The 13,681-nt window shown below is 39.6% G+C and overlaps 2 protein-coding genes across 4 annotated transcripts in view; both read right to left on the bottom strand.

Annotated features, from left to right (window-relative positions):
- Positions 1-1,216, bottom strand: part of LOC127943308 (serine/threonine-protein kinase MARK1) — a 47,492-nt gene extending 46,276 nt beyond the window's left edge. The window contains exon 1 of one of the 3 annotated variants that reach the window (XM_052539669.1): positions 882-1,216. In XM_052539669.1, coding sequence (XP_052395629.1) covers positions 882-932 — 51 coding nt within the window. In that variant the 5' untranslated portion in view covers positions 933-1,216. The remainder of the gene's footprint in view (positions 1-881) is intronic. The other 2 variants (XM_052539668.1, XM_052539671.1) reach the window with 2 other exon arrangements.
- Positions 1,217-4,267: 3,051 nt separating this feature from the next.
- The window catches only part of LOC127943301 (inactive tyrosine-protein kinase 7), a 40,298-nt gene continuing 30,884 nt past the window's right edge, over positions 4,268-13,681 (bottom strand). The window contains exons 14-20 of the mRNA XM_052539650.1: positions 12,994-13,194; positions 12,761-12,910; positions 12,427-12,656; positions 5,823-5,903; positions 5,576-5,727; positions 5,171-5,349; positions 4,268-5,082 (exon numbers count right to left, since the gene is read on the bottom strand). Of these exons, the coding sequence (XP_052395610.1) occupies positions 4,922-5,082; positions 5,171-5,349; positions 5,576-5,727; positions 5,823-5,903; positions 12,427-12,656; positions 12,761-12,910; positions 12,994-13,194 (1,154 nt within the window). The 3' untranslated portion in view covers positions 4,268-4,921. The remainder of the gene's footprint in view (positions 5,083-5,170; positions 5,350-5,575; positions 5,728-5,822; positions 5,904-12,426; positions 12,657-12,760; positions 12,911-12,993; positions 13,195-13,681) is intronic.

The following is a 13,681-nucleotide window of genomic DNA, read 5'->3' as shown; positions in this document are numbered from 1 at the left end:
AGTGGATTACAACTTAAATTTTGGTATGGCTTTTGACGACTGGAGATAAAGCGCACTTTTATGGTGACTGCTTTGTCCTTTTGGAGCATGCCAGAGCAAGAACTATGGAAAAGAGCTGCGCAAAGATCCTCATCTTGTGTTTCACAGAATAAAAGAAAATCATAACTCCATGTCCTAACCAATGCAGAAATGTGGCAGACAGGATGAAAGAAAATGCAAACTCATTCTGTGACAGTAGGTGGCGCTTAGAAAAAGCAAAAATACAGCCATGCATACATTTTCACTGCACCTGCATGTGTTTCACAAAAAAAAAAAGAAAAAAAAAGAAAAAAGAAGCATATTCAGTCCAAACCAGAAGTGATACTGCAATCAAACCTTGATTACTTCCTTTTCAGCTCCATTATCCATTTCTCACAGCCAAATCTGATTGGTCCAAATTCACACTAGTTGTAAATACTGAGTAACTAAAATCCCAGTATTTGCTGTCATTCATTTGTATTAGCAATATCAGCCATCTGTCACTGAAAAGCCCGTTTAGTGAACTCTAAACAAGGCCTCCTGAGCTTATTAGACATTCATTACAATGCAGTCGATGTAAACAGTGAGAATTGGTGCCGGGACGCTGAAGCATGCGGTGGGACATCTTCAATCAGCAGTGTGTTGGATTGCTTAACGGGACAGGAATCTACTTATACTAACAAATAGAGCTGTAATGACTTAAACTCAACCCTGGAGACCTTTACCAAGCCTCCAGAGGACAGAACCGAGTATGTGCTCAACCAGTCCGGCTCATTAAACGAAAGCACAAGGACGCGAGCGAGAAGAAACGCATTATAATCATGAATGTTCACGCGCGCAGATACAGTGTTTCATTGACTTACATTCTCGGCGTCGCGCTCGTTGACGGTGGGCAACGGTGTTCGGGTCGACATCTTGTGTTCACAGGCCGCTCGCGCCCGCTTCAGCCCCGGCGCTCGGTACAGCACAGCCGAGAGAGAGGACACGGATATCCGATGACCGTCACACCGGCATGTCTCCGGGCCTTCAACCTACGACGCAGCGGAGGCTTTCCGGACTATAACATGCACACATCCAGGAGCGGCCCGCTTCAGCCGCGGGGGAGATAGACACACAGCGGACGCGACGCGACGCTGCGGATGCGCGGACAGGACGAGCGCGTGCGTGCGTGTGTGTGCGTGCGTGCGTGTGCGTGGAGCCCAGGCTCCTGCATTGATCCACCCTGATAGAAACACACACAGAGGGGGGTAGGACGACGATAGAACTCAGTGCTTCTGTCGCAAAATAATCAGTCCGTTTGCTTTAACCCGTGCATATGCCAAAAATGATTTCGCTTTATAATATCAGTTGCAGATGCTTTGTCACGATAAGCTCAATCAGTGCTCAAATGCAATGTTTGGGGAAAGTGCACGAATCTACACTCTTCAAATGTTTACCACTGGCTCTTAAAATAATATGCCTCTCCACATCTGATCTATATCACCATCTAACGGATATAAAACACTACTGCGTTTCGGACTCCATCTTATTAGAAGCGTCAGGGTGATTTTATTTTAATAATAATAATAATAATATTTATATATATATAGCACACAAATTAAAGCCTATGTCTTTACCTAAATGTCCCATTTAATGTGTATGTCGGGAATACAGTTGATAGCTAATAATCTGTCACAACAGTCCCCATAATCATCCTCCACACCGCTAGAGGGAGCCAGCATCTGTGTGCAGCAGTTCTAGGAGAAATGTGTGCTGAACTGAAAGTATCTACTCTTTGTGCCTTATAACACATTAAAATAATAATAATAATAATAAAAACAGACGTAACAACAACGAAAAGGCAAAACATCTACTATACTGTTAACAATTTTATGTACACACCATGCACTGCAGAAATACAGGAGTTGGACAAAATCATTTGAACACCCTCTATTATAGCGCTTGATATATTTGTGTAGACTACAATGCAATTCTTTATTTTTTCATTATCTGTATTCTATATCAGTGAAGTACAAATAGTTTGTAATTAAGTGATTAGTACAAGTGCTCTGTGAAATGAGTGACTTCCAAAAAGAGCAAATAATTGGAGCCCATTTAGCAGGAGCGTCTGTAACCTTCAAAGTCTAATTGTCTAGTGTTTGAAGAACAACAGTCTTTATGATTATGACTGCATACGATTGCATGCAAGGCTTCATCAAGCACTACATGTCGTGTCCTAACACAGAACTACTGCAGCATGCATGAAGACCCGTCTCCAACGGGGAACTTCACAAAACCAACATACATGAATAAGCTGCACATGCTGAAACTTTAATCACAGAAACCAATGCTAAAATGTGAAAAGGATGGAGTCATGCTCATAAAACCTAGACAGTTGGAGCAGCACATCTGACCTGGAGGCTCAGTCTGCTGAGCTGAGTGTCTTCAGACCACTGAGGACAGGTTTGGAGAGATCCCCTCCTCCATTCAGCTGGACACTATTCAAAAGATGATGAACCTAGTCTAGGAAGCTGTAAGCCCACCAGCAACTACAGTTGCGGTAGTTTATAGTTGCTGTTTTCCTTTTGTAAATATTTTTCTAGATGTTATCCATGTTTTATTTCTCAAGGGCATGCAAGCAAACAACCAAATAAAGGATTGTTTACTTCTTTCCTTTCACAATAGACTGTCAACTTCCTACATGGAAACATAGAGCTAACACATGGGATTCATTGATGTAGATCATGTTTTTCACACTTTTATGACATTATGTCTCATAAGGGGCAAAATATTGAGGCCCCTTTATCCAATTTGGACACGTTTTATTCTAATTCGTCAAGAACCCTAATACATTTTATGACTAGTGGCTTATAATTCCATTATAATGCTGAAATTCAGACAAAATGAGTTTTTATTTGCATTATAATATGAAATCACCTATTACAGTCAGTCACTGTTACTATGGGCCTAAAAAATGTGTAATTTTCTTTTAGATATACCTTTTTTATTATATACAGTAGATGTAATACTTTCTTTATTCTATTTATTTATTTTCATTTAACACACTTCTTAGAATGAAAATACCTGCATGATCAATAATAAGTAAGTAAATAAACAATCATGGGTGTAGCCTACAAATGATACTTATTTAAATAATCATATATTTAAAAAGAAAATCATTAATTTCATGAATATCAAGGACTTTTGTCAGGGTTAATCCGTTTGACCTAATCAGTATGTGCCTATTCATTAAATATGTGTAAATGAATACATCTCCTTGTACCTTCACTGCAGTACTACAAAAACTGCTTATATAAGGGAAGGTTCACCCAAAACAGAAATTGTGTCATCATTGTGTCATCTTCAAGTTAATCCAAATGAGATTCTTTCTTCTGTTGAACACAAAAGAAGATATTTTGCAGAATGTTGGTAACCAAACAGTTTAATGCGTAATTATTATTCAGGTATACCCTTTTTTATTATACAGATGTAATATTTTCTTAATTCTATTTATTTATTTTCATTTACTTACTGTTACACAGTACCCTGTTGGGTCACCTTAATGGCTGCTCTTTGTTCTGCACTATGCTACACCATTTTAAGACAAATGGATGTGTTGTGCTATCATATTCAAGACATTATAAGCTTGCAGCCTTTTGGGGTTTGCATCAAATGTTCTTTTGCATTTAAACATGATACATTTGTTTATTAATAAAGATTGATCTGTTGAAAGGAGTTATTTTGAGTTAGAGGCCAAATGCTCTCCTCCAATTTTCAAAAAAACAAAAACAAAAACCTGGGAAAAATAAATGCAGAACATGCTCACATAGGACACTATTAACATGATTATATGCATGAAACCATTCAGAAAGATTTGGGCACAAATGGGTTAAAGGCAAAGGTAGACGGTTTCCCAGGGCGTTCACATTAATTGTCCAACCTCTGTAGGTTTTTATAGAGTGAATCAAGTCATATAAGGAGATCAAGCATGTAAAGAAAGCTTTAAAAGGTTAATTCACCCAAAAATGGCCATCACCAACTAAAAGACTGCTCCTCAAGCCTTCCACCAAAGCTGAAGGTCCAGAACCAGCTTTTCTTCAGTGGAAATGATAACTGCAAACTCTACAACCATCAGAGGGAGTGTGTGCTGAGACCAGAAGACATCTTCTGTCCTGAATGAAAATGTCAGATGCAGCCATGGCCAATGAGCTTTATAAAGCAACGCACTGTGCTACATTAGCTTATTTTCAGAACATGAAATCAAACAAGCTTTGTTAAAAAGTGACATTTTATTGCAACAGCAGAGTATGTGGCTAGCATAGCATTTGTTCACGATTTATTTTTTTGTCCAGAGTCAAGAATATGTAACGTGTGTGTGTGTAGCAACTACAAGATAAAACACTGACCTCTTTACTAAGCCATAAAACACTATAAATGTGTGTGTGTGTGTGTATATATATATATATATATATATATATATATAAACATTCAAGGCTTTCCAAGTCGTAACATACAGCATACTAAAATCAAGACATCCTTCATTTTACAGGCACTTGAAATTTGAACTCAATGAAAAAGTCGTCCTTTAAACATAGTTTTCTCAACAGTCTGTTTCTATGAGTACTTCTGAATTATATAAAAAGGTCATAAACATAAAAAAGTCATATAAACAGTACCTTTCTGTACATTGAACAAACAGGACCTTTTAAATAAATTAAGAGGCTCCCAAGACAGTCCTTCTAAAATATAAAATTGATCAGTGCATGGTTTGGTATCACAAACGCACTATATTTTACTATATTTCATCTTTTTGAGTGGGAAGACTCAAAGTGAGAAACGATAGGGCAGCTTTTGTACAAACCCCATTAAGAACCAAATGTTTGAGGAAACTTCTAAACATGGCTTGCAGGACGCTCCGGTTCTCTCACACTTTACTTTCGGAGGGCAGGTCGCTGAGGGCGGAGCAGAGGTCGCAGAAAGACAGTCTGTCTTTGGGGCTGGCAGCCCAGCAGCGCACCATCAGCTTGAAGACCCGAGACGGACACCCCTGAGGAGGAGACAACTTCAGCTTCCCTTCCTGCAGAGCTGTAGAGACACAAACAAAGAGAGTTAGAAATAAATCACAACTGTCAGTCAATATGCAGCCCACTTGACATTTTTTGTGAGGATGTACCTTCTAGAACTTTGTCATCCGTGAGCTCGGCGTATGGCAGCTCCCCAAAGCTGAACACCTCCCACATAAGCACTGCAAACGACCACACGTCCGTCTTGGTGGAGAAATCGTCCTCAAAGACGGCTTCAGATGGGAGCCAACGCAGAGGAATCCAGGACTGGTGATACTGGTAGTACTCGCTGTGTGGAAACACACACAAACAGAAAAGAAATCATGACGACTTCATCACCACAAGGGGGAAGCAGTGTGTGTGATAATACACGGAGTGCATTCACAAGCCTGGGAACAATTGATACAGGAAGTTTTTGCATTGGAAAAGATTCCTAATTTTAGAAATCAAAGGCTCTAAACGTGGAATAGGACGTGCTAGTGAAATTAATAAAAGGCAAACGTTGTAGAATGTACCTGTTGTAGACGTCTTTGCTGAGGCCCAGAGCAGACACTTTGATCTGTCGTTTGGAGGAGATCAGGCAGTTGCGTGCAGCCAGGTCTTTGTGGACGAAGCGCTGGTTGGACAGGTGCTCCATGCCTCGAGCCACCTGCAGACACACCGACACCTGTGGCAGACGGCACAGAGTGAGTGCACTTTGACAGATGTGTGTTTATGTAAATATACAGAATATCAGAAAGACTGAAGACCTTTATTAATTACCTTCTGCTTGGTGCTGAGAGGCTGGACTTTGACTTTCTCATCTTTGCTTTTGGACACTCGCAGGTATTGCTTCAGATCACCCTGTAATAACACATAGCAAAATGAAACAAGGCTGGGGGGAGAAAACACTTCTCAGGACACAATATTTAAATCAGTACTTCATAATACATCTAGAACTAAGACAATTGCCTCAAGAGGTTACTGGTCTACAAGGAGGGTATTGTTTTTGTTGTTTTTAAAACTACTTCGATAGTGGTGAAACTGCACAGCTTTGAGATATTTTTTTAGTGTGAAGAAGCGGAAATGGCAGAGATGAAGGGATGAAGTGTAACAGACAGACAGATAGACAGACAGATAGATGACAGACTGATAGATGATGGACAGACAGACAGAGGACAGATAGATAGATAGATAGATAGATAGATAGATAGATAGATAGATAGATAGATAGACAGATATATGATTGATAGACAGACAGACAGATGATAGACAGACAGACAGACAGACAGACAGATGATAGACAGACAGACAGACAGACAGACAGATGATAGACAGACAGACAGACAGACAGACAGACAGATAAATGATATACAGACAGACATAAAGACAGACAGATGATAGACAGACAGACAGATAGATGATAGACATACATACAGATAGATGATAGACAGACATACAGACAGACAGATAGATGATAGAAAGACAGGAGAGATCGAGACTGAGACGCACTTCCTCCTGCACTGTCAGAAATACACCTCCATAAGAGAACTATACTTCAGCAAATTCACAAATTTAATAAAGAACTTTACAGCCATTAGTGAAACAGAACAATTAAAGATATTATTAGGAAAGGGACACACAGCAGCACTGGCTGCGAGATACGTGTGGACGTGCCACAGCCCACAGTTTGTGTGTGTGTGTGAGTGTGACCTCAGTTTGTCTGACCCTATTGTGCACCACAGTGAACCTTAGTATGTTTGTGTATTTCTATGTAAGTTTAAGACTGTGGAATAAAACGTTCACACAAATGTTATAATTTGTTAGTTTAATATTATAAGATGTTATTATAATCAGTTCCATTACTGTGATGTTCATTTTTTTTGTTATAATTTATTTTATTTCTTCTATATATGTACACTAAGCTTTGGCAATATTGTATAATTTACATTCATACCAATAAAGCAATATTGAATTGAATTGAATAGATGATAGACAGACATACAGACAGACAGATAGATGTTAGACAGACAGATAGATGATGGACAGACAGACAGATAGATGATAGAGAGAAAATTAGATAACAGACAGACAGATAGATGATGGACAGACAGACAGACAGATAAATGATATACAGACACACATAAAGACAGACAGATGATAGACAGACAGACAGATACATGATAGACAGACAGACAGATAGATGATAGACAGACAGAGAGACATAAAGAGAGACAGATGATAGACAGACAGACAGACATAAAGACAGACAGATGATAGACAGACAGACAGATACATGATAGACAGACATACAGATAGATGATAGACAGACAGAGAGACATAAAGAGAGACAGATGATAGACAGACAGACATACAGACAGATAGATGATAGACAGACAGACAGATAGACAGATAGATAGATAGATGATAGACAGACAGATGATAGACAGACATACAGATAGATGATGGACAGACAGACAGATAAATGATATACAGACACACATAAAGACAGACAGATGATAGACAGACAGACAGATACATGATAGACAGACATACAGATAGATGATAGATAGACAGATAGACATAAAGACAGACAGATGACAGACAGACAGACAGATGATTGACAGACAGACAGATAGATGATAGAGAGAACATTAGGTGACAGACAGACAGATAAATGATGGACAGACAGACAGACAGATAGACAGATAGATGATAGACAGACAGACAGACAGACAGACAGATAGATGATAGACAGACAGACAGACAGACAGATAGATGATAGACATACAGATAGATGATAGACAGATAGACAGACAGACAGATAGATGATAGACATACAGACAGATAGATGATAGACAGACAGACAGATAGATGATAGAGAGAACATTAGGTGACTGACAGACAGATAAATGATGGACAGACTGACAGACAGATAGACAGATAGATGATAGACAAACAGATGATAGACAGATAGACAGATGATAGACAGACAGAAAGACAGACAGATAGATGATAGACAGACAGATAGATGACAGACAAACAGATAGGGAGATAAATGATAGACAGACATACAGATAGACAGACAAACATACAGAGTGATAAATGATAGACAGACAGACAGACAGACAGACAGATGATAAGACAGACAGATAGATGATAGACAGACAGACAGATGATAGACAGACAGACCGATAGATGATAGAAACACAGACAGACAGACAGACAGACAGACAGACAGATGATAGACAGACAGACAGATGATAAGACAGACAGATAGATGATAGACAGACAGACAGATGATAGACAGACATACAGACAGATGATACAGAGATAGACAGATGATAGACAGACAGACGATAGCTAGACAAACAGACAGAGAGACAATAAGACAGATGATAGAAAGACAGACAGACAGACAGACAGACAGATAGACAAACATAAAGATAGATAGACGGACAGATAGATGATAGACAGACAGCCAGAGAGACAAACAGATAGTTGATAGACAGACAGATGATAGAAAGACAGACAGATGATAGACAGACAGAAAGACAGACAGATAGATGATAGACAGACAGACAGATAATAGACAGACATACAGACAGATATATGATAGACAGACAGACAGATAGATAGATAGATGATAGACAGACAGATAGATGACAGACAGACAGACAGATAGATGACAGAGACAGACATACAGGGAGATAAATGATAGACAGACATACAGATAAACAGACAAACATACAGAGTGATAAATGATAGACAGACAGACAGACAGACAGACAAACAGACAGACAGACATACAGATAGATAGATGATAAACAGACAGATGATAGACAGACAAACAGACATACAGACAGATGATAGACAGACAGACAGATAAGACAGACTGATAGATTATAGACAGACAGACAGACAGATGATAGCCAGACAGATAGATAGATGATAGACAGACATACAGACAGATGACAGACAGACAGACCGATAGATAGAAAGAGAGACAGACAGACAGACAGATGATAGATAGACAGACAGATAGATGATAGACAGACAGATAGATGATAGACAGACAGACAGATGATAGACAGACAGACAGATGATAGACAGAAAGACAGATAGATTGACGACACAGACAAAGATGGCAGCCGAGAGAGCAGAGTCTGTGTTCAGAGAGAGCTGGAGACAGAGGGACACTTGCTCATGATAGATGATAGACAGACAGACAGATAGATGATAGAGAGACAGACATACAGACAGACAAACAAATAAATGATAGACAGACAGACAGACAGACAGACAGATAAATGATAGACAGACAGACAGACAGACAGACATACAGACAGACAGATAGATAGATGATAGACAGACAGATAGATGACAGACAAACAGATAGGGAGATAAATGATAGACAGACATACAGATAGACAGACAAACATACAGAGTGATAAATGATAGACAGACAGATAGACAGACAGACAGATGATAGACAGACAGACAGACAGATGATAAGACAGACAGATAGATGATAGACAGACAGACAGACAGATGATAGACAGATAGATAGATGATAGACAGACATACAGACAGATGATAGACAGACAGACCGATATATGATAGAAAGACAGACAGACAGACAGATGATAGACAGACAGACAGACAGATGATAAGACAGACAAATAGATTATAGACAGACAGACAGATGATAGACAGACATACAGACAGATGATACAGAGAGATAGATAGATGATAGACAGACAGAATACAGACAGACAGACAGACAGAGTCTGTGTTCAGAAAGAGCTGGAGACAGAGGAACACTTCCTCATTCACTGTGATTTCTATCACAGCATTAGAGCACGTTATTCCACCAGATTCCAACAACTAGAACCACATTTTATGGCATTACCAAATTCTGATAAATTAAATCATATTCTGGGAGAAAACTCAATTTCAATCACAGCAGCAGCAAAGTATGTAACAGCCTGCCACAAACTATGAGAGTCAGCCAGTGGACAAAACTAAAGTCTGAATGTTGATACAAATATACAAAAGTGTGTTTTTATTTTATTTATTATTGATATATACATGTATTCTTGCTTTTGTTTACTGAAAAATTGTATTGATTATTTGTTCATTGCCTATGTAATGGCCAATGCTTTGGCAATACTGTACAAGTCATGCCAATAAAGCTCATTTGAATTGAATTGAAAGATGATAGACAGACAGACAGATGATATACAGACATACATACAGATAAATCTTAGACAGACAGATGATAGACAGACATACAGACAGACAGACAGATGACAGACAGACAGATAGATGATAGACAGACATGCAGACAGATAGATGATAGACAGACAGACATAGAGACAGACAGACGATAGACAGACAGATGATAGACAGACATACAGACAGACAGACAGATAGATGATAGACAGACATGCAGACAGATAGATGATAGACAGACAGACATAGAGACAGACAGACGATAGACAGACAGATGATAGACAGACATACAGACAGATGATACAGAGAGATAGATAGATGATAGACAGACATACAGACAGACGATAGACAAACAGACAGATGATAGACAGACAGATATATGATAGGCAGACAGACAGATGATAGATAGATGATAGACAGACATACAGACAGACAGACAGATGATAGACAGACATGCAGACAGATAGATGATAAACAGACAGACATAGAGACAGACAGACGATAGACAGACAGACAGACAGACAGATGATAGACAGATATATGATAGACAGATAATAGACAGACAGATAGATGATAGACAGACATACAGACAGATGATACAGAGAGATAGATAGATGATAGACAGACATACAGACAGACGATAGACAGACAAACAGACAGATGATAGACAGCTGTTACTACAAAGAGCCATTTGTTAACTGAGAAGATGCGCAAATAAACGCTGAAAATGAAGTGGATTTGCGCATCTTCTCAGTTAACAATGGCTCCTTGTAGTAACAATTTATTAGAGGGAATTTAACACTGATTAGAAAACCGGCTTTACTGACGAGATGCGCATTAACGATCGGCCGATCGTGATCGGAGCAGCCCTAATCAAAAGCAAGACAAATGTAACCCCCATTTTCATATTCGGCTGGTGCTGCTGCTTTTGACTGCAGTGGGCTTTAAGCAGCGTGGGGTCTCTTGCTCCACGTCTGTCGCAGCAAACCCATACCATTTCCAAACAACAGATGATTTTATTCCTTTCTTGGGAACAAACTTCCAACTCTCACCGTTAGCCATGTGGTCGCTTGCTGTTTCGTGTGTGCTATGATGTTGTTGTTGGCGCTTGCCATACTGCCATGTGAAACTAATGCTACGGAAGCTCCGGGGAGCCAAAAATGCGCCATTACACAAAAACTAGATTTACTTATTTTTTAAATCGCCTGTAACAAAAAAATCAAATTAATTCATTAAATCGATTTTTCTCCCAGGCTTAATAGACAGACAGACAGACAGATAGATGATAGACAGACATACAGACAGATAAATGATAGACAGACAGACAGATGATAGACAAACATACAGACAGATGACACAGACAGATAGATAGATGATAGACAGACAGACAGACAGATGATAGACAGACATACAAACAGATAGATGGTAGACAGACAGATAGACAGACAGATGATAGACAGACATACAAACAGATAGATGATAGACAGAAAGACAGACAGACATACAAATAGAGATGATAGACAAAAAGACAGATAGATGATAGACAGACAAACAGACATACAGACAGATAGATGATAGACAGAAAGACAGATAATGATAGACAGACAGACAATCAAACAGAGATGATAGATGGAAAGACAGATAGATGATAGATAGACAGACAGACATAGACAGATAGATGATAGACAGATAGACATACAGACAGATAGATGATAGACAGATAGACATACAGACAGATAGATGATAGACAGATAGACATACAGACAGATAGATGATAGACAGATAGACAATCAAACAGAGATGATAGATAGAAAGACAGATAGATGATAGATAGACAGACAGACATTGACAGATAGATGATAGACAGATAGACATACAGACAGATAGATGATAGACAGATAGACAATCAAACAGAGATGATAGATAGAAAGACAGATAGATGATAGATAGACAGACATACAAACAGATAGATGATAGACTGACAGACAGACAGACAGATAGAGATAAATGATATACAGACAAAGACATACATACAGATGATAGACAGACAGACACACACACAGACAGACAGATATATTGATACATAGATAGGCAGACATATAGATAGATAGACGGACAGACATATAGATATGCCGCAGTGAGCTGATGTTACCATATCAGTGTACTCCATTATCATGTAGTGCGGCTCCACTTCTCTACAGATGCCCAGCAGACGAGCGACGTTAGCATGACTGAGCTTAGCAAACATGTCACACTCGCGACGGAAATCCAACTGCATCTGCTCATCGCGTGCCTGCAGACTCTTCACCAGCACCACCGTCTCCTCCTCATCCTCACCGCCCTTCGCTTTGGCCAGCAGCACTTCACCAAACTCTCCTTTACCTACATGAGGAGAAATAGAGATGATCCATTTGTTTCTGTGAAAACCCTTCAAGATGTTGATGCTAGTTGTAAACTAGTCAGTCGTTCTTTGTTTATTGTCGTACCCAGTGTGGTGATGGTGTGCAGGTTGTTTCGGGGGAAGTGGAGCTTGTCGTGACTGCTGTGGCGTTTGTTGATCCCGCTGGCAGCCATGTTGGTGAGTGCCACCTCCTCCTGAATCTCTGCTGTGGTGTGGCCATTCTGTTGGACGTCTCCTATGGGTCGATCAGAGAACTGGATCAGAGAACCGATTATTTCTTCACAGTTACATGCTATAGCAGAAGTTACCACCACACACCGTTGAGACATTCCACCTCTCCCTCGTCTCCGTCCTCCCCCTTCTGGAGTCTCTTGGCATTGCGCCTCTGCTTGCAGTAAAACATGAGGCCCAGCACGATGATGATGTAGGCCACGGCCGCCCCCACCGACAGGCCAATAGTCTGGATCATTTTGTAAGGGGCCTTTTCATCATCTCCTAGCGAGTGCTGAAATGGTTTTTCTGTAGATGACCACCAACACAAAATGCACGTTAAACCCCAGGGTTTTTAGAAAGAGCGTTGCTTTTGATCCCAGCTTAAATAGGCTCCTTATAGGAATCAAGTGACAAGCTGGCATGAAGATTCAATTAGGATCTAACAGTCCTGAACTCGCACCGCAACACAATTTGATGTGCCTCTCCTTTCTCTGAAGTCAACAAGTTAATCTTAATGTGTAAATTAAGTTGGTAGTCCAAGTTGGACCAGAATTGGTTTAGGGTGAACTTTGAAACTGTATTGCCGCTTATATCATGTTTCAAAGAGCCATCCAGTAGAAAAATTGGTTAAACATGGCTACGAGGAGTACACGGCTTCAGACACAGTGTAACATAAACCCAAAGAGAAAGAATTATAATTGGTTCAAAGGATAAGACTAAGAGAAGATTTAATCATTCGCTATTTTTAACTAGCAGGAAATGGTCCCTTTGAGTGCTGCAGGGATGATGTGTT

This window comes from Carassius gibelio, chromosome A22 (genome assembly GCF_023724105.1).
Source record: "Carassius gibelio isolate Cgi1373 ecotype wild population from Czech Republic chromosome A22, carGib1.2-hapl.c, whole genome shotgun sequence".
In the NCBI taxonomy this organism is placed as follows: Eukaryota; Metazoa; Chordata; class Actinopteri; order Cypriniformes; family Cyprinidae; genus Carassius; species Carassius gibelio.
The sequence above is the reverse complement of the archived record's forward strand: the minus strand, read 5'-3'. Positions and strand labels throughout refer to the sequence as shown.